Source organism: Cydia fagiglandana, chromosome 19 (assembly GCF_963556715.1).
Source record: "Cydia fagiglandana chromosome 19, ilCydFagi1.1, whole genome shotgun sequence".
Taxonomy (NCBI): domain Eukaryota; kingdom Metazoa; phylum Arthropoda; class Insecta; order Lepidoptera; family Tortricidae; genus Cydia; species Cydia fagiglandana.
Window position 1 is genome coordinate 10527745 of NC_085950.1, and position 19092 is coordinate 10546836.

At 38.9% G+C, this 19092-nt stretch overlaps 1 protein-coding gene across 1 annotated transcript in view; it reads right to left on the reverse strand.

The window, feature by feature from the left end:
* The window catches only part of LOC134673779 (focal adhesion kinase 1), a 119583-nt gene that overhangs the window by 24326 nt on the left and 76165 nt on the right, over window positions 1–19092 (reverse strand). The window contains exons 10-17 of the mRNA XM_063531805.1: window positions 17336–17420; window positions 15835–15916; window positions 14873–14995; window positions 12873–12953; window positions 10518–10685; window positions 4775–4907; window positions 2178–2310; window positions 575–716 (exon numbers count right to left, since the gene is read on the reverse strand). Coding sequence (XP_063387875.1) covers window positions 575–716; window positions 2178–2310; window positions 4775–4907; window positions 10518–10685; window positions 12873–12953; window positions 14873–14995; window positions 15835–15916; window positions 17336–17420 — 947 coding nt within the window. The remainder of the gene's footprint in view (window positions 1–574; window positions 717–2177; window positions 2311–4774; window positions 4908–10517; window positions 10686–12872; window positions 12954–14872; window positions 14996–15834; window positions 15917–17335; window positions 17421–19092) is intronic.

A 19092-nucleotide genomic window follows, 5' to 3' on the forward strand; every position in this document is an offset into this window, starting at 1 on the left:
CATAAGATGGCAGACCCTCCAACGCTCACAGTCCCTGTTGGGCTGTAGCACCCCCGTGTCAGAGCTGTTTCCTGTTTCCCACTGACGTCCAGTTTTTTGCGGGTACGGTTTTTGCAGGATCCCGTTTTAGTAGTACCTATAGGTGATAATACAGGGTCATTTTTGGACCGTTAGCCATATTGTGCGAGGTGATTAGGTAGGTCATACTGAACAACTTTTTCTACGGGACCAACCCCGAATTCCCAAATAAAAATTTGGCCTTCCCGCAGAAAACGTCGACATCCACTCGACCAAAATGTATGAAACGGTCAAAAAATTTTTTGTGATTTCGGAGTTGGTCCCATAGAAAAAGTTGTTCAGTATAGCCTACCTAAACACCTCGCACAATATGGCTAACGGTCCAAAAATTACCCTGTATAGTTACTTTCACACGAGGATTCTGTTTGCGGGATCCTGCATACTTACTACAGAAAACGGGATCCTGCCTGGAAACCGTACCCGCAAAAAACTGGACGTCAGTGGGAAACAGCTCTCAGTTGACGTGTTTGGTGGTCAAAAGGTTAAACAGACTTACCGAACATCCAAACGTCAGAGGCGGAGGTGAACCGCCTGAAGTTGATGGACTCTGGCGCCATCCATTTGATAGGCAGTTTGCCGCGAGACGCCTTGTAGTAGGATTTGTCCTCCACCATCTTTGACAGCCCGAAATCCGCTAACTGTAAGCAAAGATAATAGAGTGTATAGAGGCGGATTGTCAAAGTAAATGATGTAGCCACTGTAAATTTACTGCCATCTTTCGACAGAAGATTGAAACTGTTAGTACACGATTTTACTTTGATCCTTATTTTCTCAGTGATATGTGTTAATTTGTTAAATAATACAACATGCTGAGATCACTATGTTTTTAGGGTTCCGTACCCAAAGGGTAAAACGGGACCCTATTACTAAGACTTCGCTGTCCGTCCGTCCGTCCGTCCGTCTGTCTGTCACCAGGCTGTATCTCACGAACCGTGATAGCTAGACAGTTGAAATTTTCACAGATGATGTATTTCTGTTGCCGCTATAACAACAAATACTAAAAACAGAATAAAATAAAGATTTAAATGGGGCTCGATCCCATACAACAAACGTGATTTTTGACCAAAGTTAAGCAACGTCGGGAGTGGTCAGTACTTGGATGGGTGACCGTTTTTTTTTTTGCTTTTTTATGTTTTTTTTTTTGCATTATGGTACGGAACCCTTCATGCGCGAGTCCGACTCGCACTTGCCCGGTTTTTTAGGGTTCCGTACCCAAAGGGTAAAACGGGACCCTATTACTAAGACTTCGCTGTCCGTGCGTCCGTCCGTCCGTCCGTTCGTCCGTCCGTCCGTCCGTCTGTCACCAGGCTGTATCTCACGAACCGTGATAGCTAGACAGTTGAAATTTTCACAGATGATGTATTTCTGTTGCCGCTATAACAACAAATACTAAAAACAGAATAAAATAAAGATTTAAGTGGGGCTCCCATACAACAAACGTGATTTTTGACCAAAGTTAAGCAACGTCGGGAGTGGTCAGTACTTGGATGGGTGACCGTTTTTTTTTTGCTTTTTTTTGTTTTTTTTTTGCATTATGGTACGGAACCCTTCGTGCGCGAGTCCGACTCGCACTTGCCCGGTTTTTTGTATGTATGTATGTCTATTTTGTGTGTTTACGTATAAAAAGCTATTCTATTCTAAATTATCGCCATCTACTCGACTGTAGGCCAAAGGTTATGGCGCCATCGGTCGAAATGATTGCACAATACCTTTGGCCTCCTCTCGAATAGATGACGTTAATGTTAATATTTAACAAGTTATCACATATCAGTGAAAGAATAATGATCAAAGTCAAATGGCGTTCTAACAAGTTTTATCTTCTGTTGAAAGATGGCAGTAAATGTACTGCAGTTGCCCATTAGATTACGTTTGACGATCTGCCACTAAGGCCCACTTGCACCATCCCACTAACCCGGGGTTAAGCGGTTTAACCGTCAACCCAGTGTCAAATTGTACTGGTAACCATGGTAACTCCAGGTTTAACCGGTTGACTCCGGGTTAGTAGAATGTTGCAAGTGGGCCTAATATGCATAAAACAAATTGTGATGACTATATTTGTACAGAGAACCTTATCATCTACATCATTAGGTTCAATTTACCTTGACACAGGTGGGCGTCGAAACGAGCACGTTCCTCGCGGCGATGTCGCGGTGTACAAATTTCTTGCTCTCCAAATAGCTGAGCGCCGTCGACAGCTGGTATATGTACAGTACTAGTGTACACGTCTCCAACCTGAAATCGGAGACAATAATCGATTATTGGCTGCGTTCACTTGCAGGACAAAGTTTAGAATACCTATAGTCTGTATCTCTAGGTATTTAAATAAAAGTAAACAAACTATTTCTACAATTTCGGGTAGTTATAACATTTATTGGTTAACCAACCATATAGAAAACCGCCTGGATCTGTCACTGAACGACCTACATTATTTGATCATGTAATGTTTTCATCTACCCTCAATTGGCTTAAGGAGCCACTTGAGGGTAGATTTTGTTTACTTTAAATTGTTATTTAAATACCTAAAGATACAGAGTATAAGATTACCTTTCTGTATAATATACATGTATGTTTATCCTATAAATTTTGTATGTATTTAAATCTTTATCTTTCTGATACCTTATTGTACATTTTGCTGGATTTTTCACCCTCTTTTCATTCTCTCCTCTCATCTACTCAAAGGTTAACTGGAAGAGATCCCTCAAAGGGATAAGTTCGCCTTTGCACTTCTTACTAATTTTATGTTATCCTTAATATGTCTTTTTGTACAATAAACAGTTTACTCGTACTACTAAGAGCTAGCCCCGGAAATTGGTTAACGATTTCTAGAGCATCGAAACCTGTTTAGCTAGTTGATTAAACTCTGGTAGCTGTTTATCGATAGATGTCAGTTTTCTAAACAATCAACAAGTTTACGTGATAAAGAGGTCAGCGGTTACGCAATGGGGTCATTAGTTACTCCATATTGGTTGTGATTATATATGCATATATAAGAGTTACAGGCCAGCAAACCTGATTTGTGCCCGACTCATTAATTCCACTCGATGCCTCCACCTACAATACGTGGGCCATACTGCTAGTTTCTCGATTCTGATATATGAGACGACTTATTTTTTCTAAATGGCTAGTCCACGAATTTTCAGTGTGACCTAAGTACAGCTAACTAAATAGAACGGTTTCTTTGTTTCTCTAGAAATAGTTAACATTTTTCTGGGGCCAGCTCTCCGTCTATTACGTTTTAAGTCGCCGGACGAAGACGCAAATTTTTGTCACTTTTACGGAGGCGCCTCCTGTTTAAATGCTCTATCAGTTGTATGGGGCTATCAGTTGTTCTGAAGTTGTCAGAACACCACATGGAGCTTAAAGTTATAATTCTGGCCGAAAGGTGTCGTGTTTTGGAGATTTCGGGGCAAACTGCCGAATTCGACACATAGCAGCTGACGCAACGGAGCCACGCCGTTTTGTCGACTAAATAGAGTTTAGTTTTGTTTATAAAATACATATGTATGTTAGTCTGTAAGGATAATATGGGCCTTGTTGTCTGATTTAAATTTCTAAATAAATAAATATATAAAATATATATATACACCGTGAAATTTTAGTGGTTGTTTTCCCGCAACGAAATGATTTTGCTATCGATATACAGTCGATGTGTAATCTTTTTTTTAAATAATGTTAAGAAATGCCAGATTTATAAATGTGTCGATCGAAACTCGAAAGTGACCTAACACCAGTAGTAGCACTGCAGTAGTACCTACCTAATTCTTTTGAGTGAATGAAACAAAATAACCTAAAAAGTAGTTCCATTCCTTCACACATTTTACGTGCAGTTAGTTTGCAGATCCTTAAAAGTAAACATAACAAGTTAAGATCAAGCTTTTAATGATCAAAAACTTAAACAAACACTTAAACTTCCCGATACCGCAATAATTGTTCGAACTGCAATCCGCCACGTTCAATACACAATCACCTCTGCCCTGTGCATGTGCTGGCGTTTGAAACTGCCCGTGGTTAAGCAGCCGCTGTGTTGCGGCGACAATTATTGTTAGTCCGTGTGGAACTTGGGGGTTTAAAATCCCCCGAAGACGCAGCGACTGTAAATGGTCCGGTTCCGCGTAAAGTCACCGGGCGGCGTGGGAGTCGTAGTTAGCCCTAGCGTACAGCTGCACCATCGCGACGTACTCTAAATTAGAATATTCGTAATGTCGATCCATTTTACTAGAAATAGCAGTGATGACATTGACAGGATCTGTTATCACATTAGTTTAATAAGCGAAGAGGATGTAATTATTCGATTTACCAAAGTTGACACAACGTAATGGCAATCATCAAACTAATAAAAAGGTTTTATTTCAACTGTTAATCGTGAAGGAACAGTCTAAGTAAAGTTTAATTTCAGTTGTCAAACAGTAAAGCACTCTAGCCTGTTACACAGTTTTAAAAAGTAACATGTGCTTGTTTATTTGTTTATCTGTTTACAATATCGGGAACTGTCGTCGACTTGCAGTTTTAGTGTGTTACTATTGTTTTTCGCTTGTTCGAGTTTAGGTTATTTTTTTGTAATTTTTTTTTATGGAAAAAAGTTTATTTATAAGTTTGTCTATCATAATTCGAAAGTACTACCGATAGCAAATCGCCCTGCCGCGGGAAAACAACCACTAAAATTTCACGGTGTATATATATATATATATATACTCACCTCCTCGCGTTTTGCTGCAAGTAAGCCCTGAGCTCGCCCAGGGTGGCCAGCTCCATGACGATCCATATGGGCGGCGCGCTGCACACGCCCACCAGCCCGATGATGTGCGGGTGGGAGAACTGCTGCATTATATCTGTAATAACAAATAGGGTAATTCGCCAGTAACTGGCCAGACTGGCCACCCTAAACTAAAAATAAATTCTATTCACCTATAAAGAGAATGAAACATGCATTCTATTCACCTATAAACATAATTCATTTTAGTATAAGGTGGCTAGTTATTGAAACCTTATACCCTTATACGAAAATGAATTCTGTATATAGGAGAATAGAATTCATTTTTAGTTTAGGGTGGCCAGTTATTAGCCGGTGGCCAGTTACTGGCGAATTACCCTAGTGGTTCACTCTGGGCACTTAATAAAGAAGTATACTCACAAGCAGAGTTGGGCAAAATGTAATCGATTGACGATTAACGATTAAAATTAACCGACTTAATCGCGAGCAACGATTAAAAGTGACGATTAATTAATTTTAGTCGAAAAGCTCCGACTAATATTGTCACGATTAAATTAATCGACGACTAATTACCGGCGATTAATTTTTTTAATCGATTAATTAGTTCGATTAATTTTCTCTCGATTAATTTTAGCAATACATATGGTCTTTTTAACCGACTTAAAAAAAAGGACGAGGTGCCTAATTCGTCTGAAACATTTATAAATAATATAAGTAACAGACGAATTTTTATGTATGTTCACTTGGAGACTATTAATTTCGACCGTCTTCGATAGGATAGTATCCGTTCGATGTAAGTAGTAAGTAATTACTGCATTGACAAGTTGAAACCTTATAGAAAACAACTGATAAGAGGTAAGTAATGTGTTTGCTCTTTCATACACATACGTCGTTCTCTTTCTAATTTTTATACCTGCGCTACAAGCCCTAAACCCTTACCTAGAGATGCCGCGCTAAGTTATCCGCATTATTATAGTAACCAATGTAACCATCTTATACTATTGAAGCACATTTATAACACTGGAATGGTTTTTAATGTGTACGCAAGAAGTTTTGATTTTTAGTTACATACAAAAATGACCACCAGTGTCCTGTCTACTTTCAATCGAGAGTTAATCGAGAAATTTAATCGATTAATATTAAGATTAATTCAATTTCAATCGTATGTTAGGTCGACTAAATTAATCGCGATTAAATTAATCGCCGATTAATTTTGACGATTAACTTTTTTAATCGATTGATTAGTCGATTAAAAAGTTAATCGATTAATGCCCATCTCTGCTCACAAGCTTATTCTAGAAAATAATTATATATGTACAGTCCGTGAGATCTTAGAAGAACCTTCGGGTCTCGGCTATAATCGGACGTAATCGTGTAATAGAAAATGACAGTTTCAATTACTTTGGTTGACGAATTCAAGACGAATTAGTGGCAGTCCAACACCCAAAGAGTGCAGTCGTTTTTCTCGTTTTGAACTATATAGAGCAGTTAATACCACCATAATATATTCGTTATTATTTCATTAGATATTTAAAAAAAATTATTTTAATGAAGACACGTTTCAAAAAGGGTATATCTGTAAATAGTCAATCGCGGGAAATTGTATATAATGTATATAAATATTTTGCGAAGGAAGCGGCAACTTTTAAGAAGAGCGATAATTGTAAATATTTTAATAAACTTCAAGACCGGGTGATAGAAGCAACAGGCATTTCCAAAAGTACTTTAAAAAGAATTTTAAACGAAGCCAACCAAAAATCTCCATCTATGCCTTTTGAAACGCCACAGAGAAAGAGACCGAAAAAAGCTTATTTATTAAATTTAGATAGTTTTGATTACGACGTAATCAGGAGAATGGTATATGACTTTCATTATAGATTCAAAGAACTCCCTAATTTGAAAAATTTGCGATTGAAATTAATAGAAGCGATAAATTTCAAGGGTTCTACGTTCACGCTACGAAAAATTTTACGAAAACTGGGATTTCGGTATTGCAAAACTAAAGATAACCGAAAAACTTTAATGGAAAAACATGATGTGCGACTTAAAAGGACACAATTTTTATCTAAAATAAAAAAATGTAGAGAAGAAGGAAAAGAAATAGTGTACATGGATGAGTCGTACATACACACCTCGCACGTCAATGGCAAAGGCTGGTCAGACTCTAGCAACGCAGGGATTAAAAAACCAATTTCCAAAGGGCAACGTCTTATTATAGCTCATGCCGGCAGTGAAAATGGTTTTATACCTGGTGCTTTGCTTATGTACAAATCTACGGACACAACGGGAGATTATCATAAGGAGATGAACAGCGAAAACTACGAGAAATGGCTTAAAAATCAGCTCATTCCAAATTTGCCGCAAAACTCCGTGCTAGTAGTTGATAATGCCCCATATCACAACAAACATACCGAAAAGATGCCAAATTCTAATACCCGGAAACAAGATATGATAGATTGGTTGAAAACTCGCAACATTCCAGTAAACACCCGACCAGGGACAGGAACCGGTTACCTTAACCGGGGTTTTTCATAGGGTTATTTTAGAGGTGTTTATAAAAACCCCTACCATAACGGTAACCGTTTAATAAGGTAACACTTTGATTCGGTAACCATATCAGATCGAGTTAACCTCTGTTACCGGTAACCGAAATAAAACCCAGTCTATTCAGTTACCTCATTATGAGGTTTTTGACCAGTTCAAACGATTGTAATCTTTACGCACACTTAAATTCAACTTATTATTGAATAACCGAGGTTGGCATGGGCGGTCTATGAAGCCTCCAGCACAAACAAATTTTTTTGCCGTTCCTTTGTTTATCTTTATACCTACCTGTGTGGTGTGTTCTTATTATAAATATTATTACATATATTATAAATAAAATTGTTGAAATAAATAAAGTAAATAAAATAACTAAAATAATTAAAATAAATAAATTAAATAAGTTAAATAAATTAGATTAATTAAATAAATTATATAAATTAAATAAATTAAATAAATTAAATAAATTAAATAAATTAAATAAATTAAATAAATTAAATAAATTAAATAAATTAAATAAATTAAATAAATTAAATAAATTAAATAAATTAAATAAATTAAATAAATTAAATAAATTAAATAAATTAAATAAATTAAATAAATTAAATAAATTAAATGAATTAAATGAATTAAATGAATTAAATGAATTAAATGAATTAAATGAATTAAATGAATTAAAAAAATTAAAAAAAATTAAATAAATTAAATAAATTAAATAAATTAAATAAATTAAATAAATTAAATAAATTAAATAAATTAAATAAATTAAATAAATTAAATAAATTAAATAAATTAAATAAATTAAATAAATTAAATAAATTAAATAAATTAAATAAATTAAATAAATTAAATAAATTAAATAAATTAAATAAATTAAATAAATTAAATAAATTAAATAAATTAAATAAATTAATTAAATTGAAATTATTAAATGAATAAAATTAATAAAATAATTAAATAAAAAAAATAACGAAAATACACAAAATAAAATAAATAAATTAAAAAAATAAAGTCAATAAAATCAACAACATATAAATAAAATAAACTATTTTTTTAGTATTTTTTTAGTTCTGACGGCACATCACTAAAACTACTTTAAATGTAGCAAACCAGTAAGCAACCGATAATAAAGGTTACCATAACTGAATGAAAACCAGTTAAAAACCCTTAACAAAAACCCTATCGCGATAGGGTTTTGAGATTAACTCGGTTAAAGGTTAGGGTTATCGTTTCAATAAGCTTACCATTACAATCAGGTAACAGTATGATAGGGTTACCGAATGATAAGGTAACCGAATCGATTGGGTTACCGAATTGATAGGATTAAGCGTAAAGAGGGGTTTTCCGGTCCTTGCACCCGACTAAACAAACCCGATATTTACGAAATTATCTCAAAACACAAACCAGAACATATTCAATATTCAATAGATAAAATAATGGCTGAACATGGTCATTCTGTTCTGCGGTTACCTCCGTATCACCCAGATTTTAACCCTATCGAAAATATATGGGCTCAAATAAAACAATATGTAGCCCAGCGTAATGTTGATATGAACGTGACAAGCATCAGGAATCTTCTCCAAGAAAAGGTTAATATGATCGGTCCGGAAGACTGGCGAAAAGTTTGTCAGCACGCAGTTAAATGTGAAGAAAATTTCCGTAAATACGAAAATAGAATTGATAACTACAGTGACCAATTTATAATTGATACACATGACTCCGATAGTGATGATGATAGGCTCACACCATAGCATTAAAAATGGTAATATTAACGCAATTTTCTAATCTTGAAGTTTTACTTTTATATTATAAATTCAAATCTACTTCTCTTTCTTCTTCGTCGTGACCTCATGACTGAGGGACGTGACTTTATTGGGCTATTCTTTCTGTCACTGCTCTCCAGGCCGTTCGATCTTCAGCCATTTGTATAGTTGCCTGGAGTGAAGTCCTGGTAAACGTCTTGGACCACATCTGTCCATCTTCTGGGTGCACGCTCTCTACTCATTCATCCATCGACACTCCAAGCACGTCTTTTAATGCGTGTGCGTGCCACGTCTGATTGTATGATCGGAGAAAATCCAATATACGATAGGTATTCTCAGCTCTATATAATTTCTTCCAGAAGCGATACTTGGTGAGATGACATTCTGTTTTCAAATTTACCTCCGGTCGAAATTCAAATTCTGATTCCATTTTATTTAAATTATGACAATAAGTCTAATCGCAATATAGTTATCTAGCGAAATTTAATTTAAGTGCCTTTAGATTAGGGTTTATTTTATGTTGATGCTAATTGTCCACTTAACTTTTTACGATAACTTCAAAAAGTTTATCAGCTATTAAGAAAGCAGAACAGCAGTATCAACTTCGTACGTTACCGCCGATAACCGAAGTCTTTTTCTAAATTACGAAGGTTCTTCTAAGATCTCACGCACTGTACTAGTTTTGTATCCCTGAATGCTTGTCAACATTAATTGACTTGTTATGTAGCAAGCAAGGGCTTTAAGTTGTTAAGCGCTAATGTTTGGCGCCATACAGCGTCAAGTACTTTAGCTATTCAATCAGAACAACGATTTATTCTACGCTTGTAACAATACTGATCCTGGTACTCTCACGGGACGTTACCGAGTACCAGAGGGGGAGAATGTAACAATACTAATTCTCACGGCGCGCGGGCTCGAATACTTTCTCGCTCGCACAGTACTGCGTCACACCGGCCAGCCACCGAGGAGCACCGAGCGCGCACGACGATCGCCGACCGGGCGGTATAAAAGCCGCAGCCCGCGCCGCATCAGATGATTCCAGCTAGCGACTGCCTTAGCGATAGGTACACCTCTGTCCTTTGGCTAGTCTCAAGTCTCGGTCGGGAGTTCGATAGCCACTTGCAGTCTTCTCCCTGACCTCCCTAGGTTTAGCTAGTGCCTTGGCGATAGGTTCCCGACTGTCCCTTGGCAATTTGCATCGGTAACAGGCGTGCTCAACCTTGCCGTCTGTTATTCGATATTAAGTTAGATAGGAAGTAACCAGTTTTGTATGAACCCATAAATGTATGCACCTATATGTATAAGTTTTCATAGTCAATAAAAGTATCGTTGACATTGGCGTTTGAGTGAAACTCCCACCTACCCTACACGCTTTAATATTAGTCTGCTTCTTTTTTTGGCACTGTGTAAAGAAGTCTACTTACAAGCTTCTTCGAGAAACTTCTCAGCGGTATCTAGATCTGCATCCAACTTGCAAGTTTTCACAGCGACCGGCAGTATGTATTCGCCGCCCGAGCCCTTCCCCTGCTGCTTTTGTATGGTGAGCTGCCGGCGGAGGGAGGGGTGGTTGGCTGAGGCCACTCGGCAGGTGCCTGAAAATGTATGTAATGTATGATTAATTGAGTATACTTACTACTGTTTTTTGGACGGGTATGTCCTTAAACTACATCCAAGACCACCGGTGGACGGGCAGCAGCGTCCCTTAAATTCGGTGTACTCGACTGCGATCGCCAACCCGCCTGCCAAGTGTGGCGATTATGGCATTCACCCCCCAAAATAGGGGGAGGCCTATGTTCAGCAGTGGACGTCTTATGACTGAGATGATGATGATGACTAATATAATAATATTTATACAGTAAAAAATATTTAAAAATCACTTTTTTTAATATGTCTCATTTATAACTATTTATTATATTTCAAACCAATAGGATGGGTAATTTTTGAGATATTAAGCGATGTGACAGACTGACGGAGTCACACGCTAAGGGTTCCTTTTTTTTGGCACGGGACCTTAATAACAAACAACACAAGATAAGTACTAGAGATGCAACGGATAGTTGTTTGGCCGGATATTCGGCCGGCGGAACTATATCTACATTTCGGTTTTTCAGGTGCGCATTCTGCAGGTTTGACCTGTTTCCTAGTGAACGTTCGCGCGGACTCATTTCTAGGTTCGAAATGAGTGTGCGTGCAAGTCAATGGAATGTATAAATTGTTTTAAAATAATAAACAAGTACGATTATGATCAAGACTGTTTCTTAAATCCAATTAGTTTACTCTGAAATCAAGCAATGTTGCTATCCGGTATCCGGCCGGATATTAATATCATGGCCGGATACCGGATAGTAAACGAATATCCGGTGCATGTCTAATAAGCTGCTTTTGTTTTAGCCCAAAACTATGTCTGAACACTCTGAACCGGTTTCAGGTGTGACATAGGTCCCAATTTTCGGGGAAACAAATGACACTAATAATGACAGCTTATTTTTGGGTCAATTTTTGAAGAGGGTGTTTTTTCGACATTTGTATGGCAATTTTTTATTTTTGAAAAATCTGTATTATAATCATCGTTTTAGGAAGGGTTCTTAACAACAAAAAATATACTGTAGGAGGCACCTCTGTACTTTTTATAGTTAGCTAGATATGGACGTTTAAAGATCGACATTTGTATGACACTATTTAGCCATTTGTAAGGCGCTTTTGACATGTATATGGCATTTTTTCGATATTATATGGCAGTATCAACATGTATGTATATGCCACTATTTATTATTTTTGTTGCATTTATAAGATCCTGACGACATATGTATAACACCTTCGACATCTGTATGGCACTATATCGACATTTGTATGCCACAATCGACATTTATACGGTCAAAATAGCCGTATAAATGTCGCCATACAAATGTCGCGACATGTCGCCAATAATATTTTTTAGCGATATTTCCTACACAATACAACAGATTCACTTATTTATTTTACTATATATTTTAACACTATATTTGCAACTATTATTATAAAAGAAATATTTTTATTCCAACTATGTACCAACGTATTCAGCGTCCATACAAATGTCGTTGTAGTCGTACCAAAATATATCAAAAGAGATTTTAATCTGTTTTTAAATAAATTAAACTGTTTCCGGGTTTACATTTGATGTCAATCAATGCCCAACTAACCGCACTATTGCGTTGTAAATTTAATCTAACCGTTATTCAATAGACAAAGAAGATTATAGGGGGTATATTATAGTCATAACAAAACAGGTGCCGCGTGGGACACCGATAAAAAGGCTTCCCTTGTTTTATTAAATAACGCATTAATTTATCAATGTGATTAAATCAATTCTCTAGGAAATGCTCTTTATAGAAATACAAAGTTGTTTATAATACGTTGCCTACATCCAAAGTTATGATTTTTTTTATTGCGCGATGCCGCCACTGGGACACGCGAAAAACGGCAAATTTCGCCGTTTTTAGAACTCCAAATGCGATTTTGTCAGGACCAAATAATATTTTTGGTACAGTTGTGCATGATTTTTAAAGCTTATAATACACTGAATGAAAATATATACATACCCAGTCTTTTAGTACTATGGACTTCGAGTTTTAGCCGTGGGACAGCAAAAAATGCCTATTTGAAAATTGACCCTTTTGCATTTTACTTAATTATCAATTAGATGTTTGAAATGAAAAAAAGAAGCGAGAGGAATTTGTATTAATGTACAATTTAGAGACAAAGCATTTGTCTTGTATTTTATATAGCACATATATTTGTACCTTTGTGTACGTCACCAAACTGCCCCTCTCCGATAATGCCGGTGAGCTCGATCTGGTTGCGAACCAACTCGTAGTCTCGAACTGGAAATATAATAATAATATTTATATTTAACAATAATCTTCACACCTTTTACTGTGAAGTACCACCGCCCGCATTGTTAACTGACAGTTCGTAAACCTTATTACAATAGGCATAAGGTCCAACTACGGACAGTTAAGAGTGTTGCGGTTTGTACAGTCGACGTCAGAGAATTGTTTACACTTTTGCACCTTACTCCTTTGTAATAAGGCGAAAAATGTAAACATATTTTTGACGTCGACTGTACCTACCTAACCTGACATTTGTGACGTTCCACGGCAAAAGGTACCTTATGGCGGCTGGCGCTTACGTCGCATAGCGCCGCAATAATATTGGAGCGGCGTTAATAATAGCGTAAGCGCCAACCGCCATACGGTACCTTTACCCGTGGGACGTCACATTTAGTTTTTATTAAAATGATAAAGATATTTATTGCTGCGCCTGTGAACGGGTTCCAGCAGGCATTATATACGGCATTAAAGCTCTCCAAGGAGCCTCTACGTGTTGGATCTATATCCCCACGCACGCCTATCAAAAGACCGGAATTTATAGGCCCGTGAAATCCAAAATGAAACTATACCTTTACATCTGGCACTGCAAGATGATGTAATAAAATGTCGGTGCCTACTTATCACGAGGTCGCGGGTTCAAATCCCGGCTCGTACCAATGAGTTTTTCGGAACTTATGTACGAAATATCATTTGATATTTACCACTAGCTTTTCGGTGAAGGAAAACATCGTGAGGAAACCTGCATACATCTGCGAAGAAATTCAAAGGTGTATGTGAAGTCCCCAATCCGCATTGGGCTAGCGTGGGGACTATAGCCCAAGCCCTCTCGCGCATGAGAGGAGGCCTGTGCTCAGCAGTGGGACGTATATAGGCTGAAATGATGATGATGATGATGATGACCTACTTATATATATGTAGTTAACTCATGTATCCCGTAAACTTAAGACGTTTGTAGTGTCAATGATGACACCACAATGATAATGAGGGCGATACTGACAATGTTAGTTATTCGGCTACCAGGCCACAGCGTCATAGGTCGAATTTTTCCAAGTATATCCAGTTTTCTAGTTTTCCAGTTTCTAGTTAGAAGGTCCGAACCATACATTTGTACCTTAGGGATGGCCAGGAGGCGCCATAAGCCTTCAGTAAGAAGTGCATATAATGTTATAGACGGTCAAGCAAATCTTGTCAGTAGAAAAAGGTGCGAAATTCAAATTTTCTGAGACGATATCCCTTCGCCCCTACATTTTTCAAAATTGCCGCCTTTTTCTACTGACAAGATCTGCTTGACCAACTATAGTTATAATGATAAATGACTGACCGGCGGGCGTGAAGTAGTCGGCGTCGTCGTCGACAATCTCGGCGTAGTCCTCCGACAACAGCGTCGCCGTGTTGCCCTCCCAACTACTGGTCTTGCCCTCTGACGAGCTTGAACTCATCTATGACTTATATACTCACCTCGATAAATATCGATTGGAAAAACACCGTGTATATGACTGTGACATTTAGGCTCTGCCCGGACGACGCCATAAGCCGTATTAGTGTTTTGAGAATAATATCATGTTTTCTTCCCATTTAGTATAGGAGCAAGAGTCTCCATTAACCGAAAGAACTATTGCTCGCTCGAAACTGTTCAAAACACTAAGTAAAACGGCTGCTTTACGTCTTTTCGCACTTATTGTGTAGACATAACTTTTCTATCGGCTCTGATACCGCTGGATGGAGACTCTAATAAAGTTGGTCAAGCAGATCTTGTCAGTAGAAAAGGCGGTAAATGTGAAAAATGTAGGCGCGAAGGGATATCGTCCCATAGAAAATTTGATTTTCGCGCCTTTTCTACTGACAAGATTTGTTTGACCATCTATAAAGATGGCACATTGCAATGTGAGTTATAATGATAAATGACTGACCTGCCGGCGTGGAGTAGTCGGCGTCGTCGTCGACAATCTCGGCGTAGTCCTCAGACAACAGCGTCGCCGTGTTGCCCTCCCAACTACTGGTCTTGCCCTCTGACGAGCTTGAACTCATCTCAGCTGGAAACGCAAAAGAAATCACTCAATATTGTTTTCGAAATATACTTCTTTCCCCTGCCCTTATCCCACGTTATGTGGGGTCGGCACAACATGTTTTTCTCTTCCAGTCTCCTCTGTCTTTCGTGTCCTCAGCACTCACTCCTTTCTTTCTCATATCCACTTTCACACAATCCATTTTCAAAATATACATAACACCAAATAGAATTATACCATGAATTGACCCCCGGGTTTTGCCTGATGCGCAGTCTATCCATCGCAATCCAATGCGGCAACGCAGCGAGCGTGATTGGCACCTTTGCGTCGGGAGCAGCCCGGGACGGGTTTTAGTAGGTAGTTATTTCTTACATATTTAGTTTGTATCTATATTTAAGTTTCTACAATAAACATTATTATACCACCATATTGAAATGATAATTTAAAGACTATTTTCTCAAGATATCTCGACATTTGGAGAAAAGCTTTTCCCTTTCATTTGTGACTTAAAACAACACTATACAAAGTTTTTAATTAACCTTTAGCGAAGCAATTTTTGGTAGGTAAATATCGTACTTACTTTTGCACTGACAATTCAGTGACTTCCATACGGTAGCTTGAAAAAAATATTTTATTTATTACGCATGGGATAAATGCTAAAATAACTAAGTACTCAGTTGTAAGTATGTAGTTGTAAAAGTGTAATGGCTCCTCTACACGATGGGCCAGCGCCGGCCACTCAAAGGGACGCAGCCATGCGGTAGAATGAGATAGCAATATCACTTCCTCCCTCTAACGCATAAATGCGTCCCTTGGAGTGGCCGTCGCTGGCCCATCGTGTAAAGGAGCCATAAAATGGTGCTTACTTGTTCTGTTCCATAGCGAGGTCTGCGATTCTGTGACTAGTCTGCAATACCCGTCTACTAAGTCTGCTAAACTTTCTGCAGCCTGTAACATAATATAATGAGGTTTTATATTACAACTACAAAAGAACTAGGAAACATCAGGCAATGGCTGACTGAGAACGACTAAGTAGATGTGTGGGTAAAGCGAGGTCATATAATAATACAAGTTTGGCAAATTTTCTGCCAGTTTCTACTGTCTGTAGTTTGTCGGCATAGACTAGCAATCCTCTAGACCGAGTTTAGAGCAATTATTTCATGCAACCGATGATGCCAAAAATGCGGGGGTGCGCGGGACGAGGTGAGGGAAGTCCCGTGCCGTGATTGGTCCGTTTAAAGACACGGACGTCACACAAAGACACTTTCGACTCGAACATGGAGTAAAATTACCGTATGCGTGGCAGAGGGGGTAGCGCGACTATGCTCAGTCTGGAGGATGTTTTGTCTGTGTTTGTCAGTTGTTCGGAACTGTCACCTTTTGCGTTTAACTGACAGGCTGATATCGTCCGGCGAACTGATATTTAATCTGTGGGCCCCTTAAGGAACAAACCGTATCTTATACATTTAAACGAGCAATTCTTTAATGTATATTTATTTATTTATATATATATATTATTACGGGGATCTCAGAAACGGCTCTAAAGATTTCGATGAAATTTACTACATGGGGGGATTTTGGGGGCGAAAAATCGATGTAGCTAGGACTTATCTCTGGGAAAACGCTCATTTTTCAGTTTTTATATGTTTTCCGAGCAAAGCTCGGTGTCCCAGATATTATATATTAATAGTCTGCCTTCATAAGGGCTGATTTAGACGGCGCGCGGACTCGCATGCGATTTTAGTTACATTGCGGACTGGTGGTTACGTCCAATTCAACCGACCGATCAAAAACCGCAATGTAATGAAACTCGCATGCGAGCTATCGCATCGTCTAAATAGGGCTTAAGGGCTGATTTAGACGGCGCGCGAACTCGCATGCGATTTTAGTTACATTGCGGACTGGTGGTTACGTCCAATTCAACCGACCGATCAAAAACCGCAATGTAATGAAACTCGCATGCGAGCTATCGCATCGTCTAAATAGGGCTTAAGGGCTGATTTAGACGGCGCGCGAACTCGCATGCGATGTTAGTTACATTGCGGACTGGTTACGTCCAATTCAACCGACCGATCAAAACTCGCATGCGAGTTCTCGCATCATCTAAACTCCAAATCGGGCTTAAGAGCGAAATAGTTGGAGAGAGTGTTAGTTGTGGCAGGCGTGGCTCACTCCGAGATTTCGTCGCTTTGCTACAGGTAGCTAAAAGTACATCCGTTCGACCCCAATTTTGGGGAATGCCATAAGCCGCGCGTGGCGCTGTCGCCACCTAGCGGCCAAATCTGTGCTGATCGTGACAGACGCGTTTTGTTAGAGTGAGTCTTCTGTACCTAGTACTATTATTTGTTCTGTGGTTGTGGTGATTACCTCGACGCTGCTGCAGGTGATAGTGAGCGTCTCCGTGGCGCCCTTCACTCGCAACTGCAGCGCCGCCTTGCCGCACGACGAACCGCTCTGAAACATCACACCACACGTGTTACACTCACATTTACACATGCATTTTAATTATTATTAACGCAGCCGCCGCCATACAATCAAATAGGGAAAACTGCGCAAAACTCTGCGTAGAGGGCGTCACTAACTCAATCACATGGGCCTATCGTGAAACACGAATATCGGAAGTTCGGTTTCTGCCTCTCTATCACTCTTGCTTTTCGCGTTTTTTTTTTATTTAGGTTTTCGCTTTTCGCGGTAGGCCACCTGTAAACAAACCGCCTTGATGCATCAATGTCATAGTAAAACTGTCAAAAAACTGTTTAAGACGTAGTATGTATAAGGTGCGAGACGTGGGTGACGTCATCTCCAAGCTTAAATGGAGTTGGGCGGGACATGTTGCTAGGCAGAGTGATGGCAGGTGGACCAAAAGGTTGACGGATTGGTGGCCGCTTTCGGATGAAAGAAGCGCCTGGCGTCCGTTAGCTCGTTGGGTGGATGACGTTCGGAAAACTGCGGGGCACTTTTGGATGAGACTAGCCCAGGACCGGGATGAGTGGCGTACACGAAGAGAGGCCTATGCTCAGCAGTGGGCGACTGAAGGCTAGAATGATGATGATGATGATGATGTATAAGTTACTCTATGGTTTACTAAACAAATTAGTGCTGCACTCTGGCGGCAGAACATTGCAGTAATACTCCCTATTTACGTAATTATTTTATGTTTCACGTTTCCAAACGGCCTCCTAGCCTAATCGGTAGTGACTCAGCCTACGAAGCGGAAGGTCCCGGGTTCGAATCCTGATAAGGGCATTTATTTGTGTATTCATCAGAATTGTTTGTGCTAGAGTTATGGATGTTTTCTATGAACACATGGTGTTTGGTACATCGTTTGCCAAATTAAAACGGCAAATAGGTTGAGTCATTTGCTATCTTCCCAGGCCTAGAAAATTTTAATTTTGCGCACATTTTTTTTTTCAGTTCTATGGCAGTTTTTCGTAAATTTCAAATTTTTACTTCAGCAGTAGTAAAAAATAATAACCGGGCAAGTGCGAGTCGGACTCGCGCACGAAGGGTTCCGTACCATAATGCAAAAAAGGCAAAAAAAAACTGTCACCCATCCAAGTACTGACCCCGCCCGACGTTGCTTAACTTCGGTCAAAAATCACGTTTGTTGTATGGGAGCCCCACTTAAATCTTTATTTTATTCTGTTTTTAGTATTTGTTGTTATAGCGGCAACAGAAATACATCATCTGTGAAAATTTCAACTGTCTAGCTATCACGGTTCGTGAGATACAGCCTGGTGACAGACGGACGGACAGCGAAGTCTTAGTAATAGGGTCCCGGTTTACCCTTTGGGTACGGAACCCTAAAAATAAGCTAATTTGACATGTCAGTCAAACGCAACGCCTTAGTGTCAGTTGCACCATCCGCACTTGACGGACTGATCAACGTCACCTGGCGCGCCGCGGCGCTTTACTATGAAACTTTCCATACATAAAAATTTTGCGAACTCTTTAACGATACGAACAGTTTGGTGCAACCGACCCTTAGGGACCCTTTTTTTGGTTGTGTTATATTAAAGTATCAAGTTTCATAGTAAAGCGCCGGGGCGCACCGGCTGACGTTGATCATTCTGTCAAGTGCGGATGGTGCAAATCTCTTGGCGCTGAAGAGCGTTTCCCGGTAG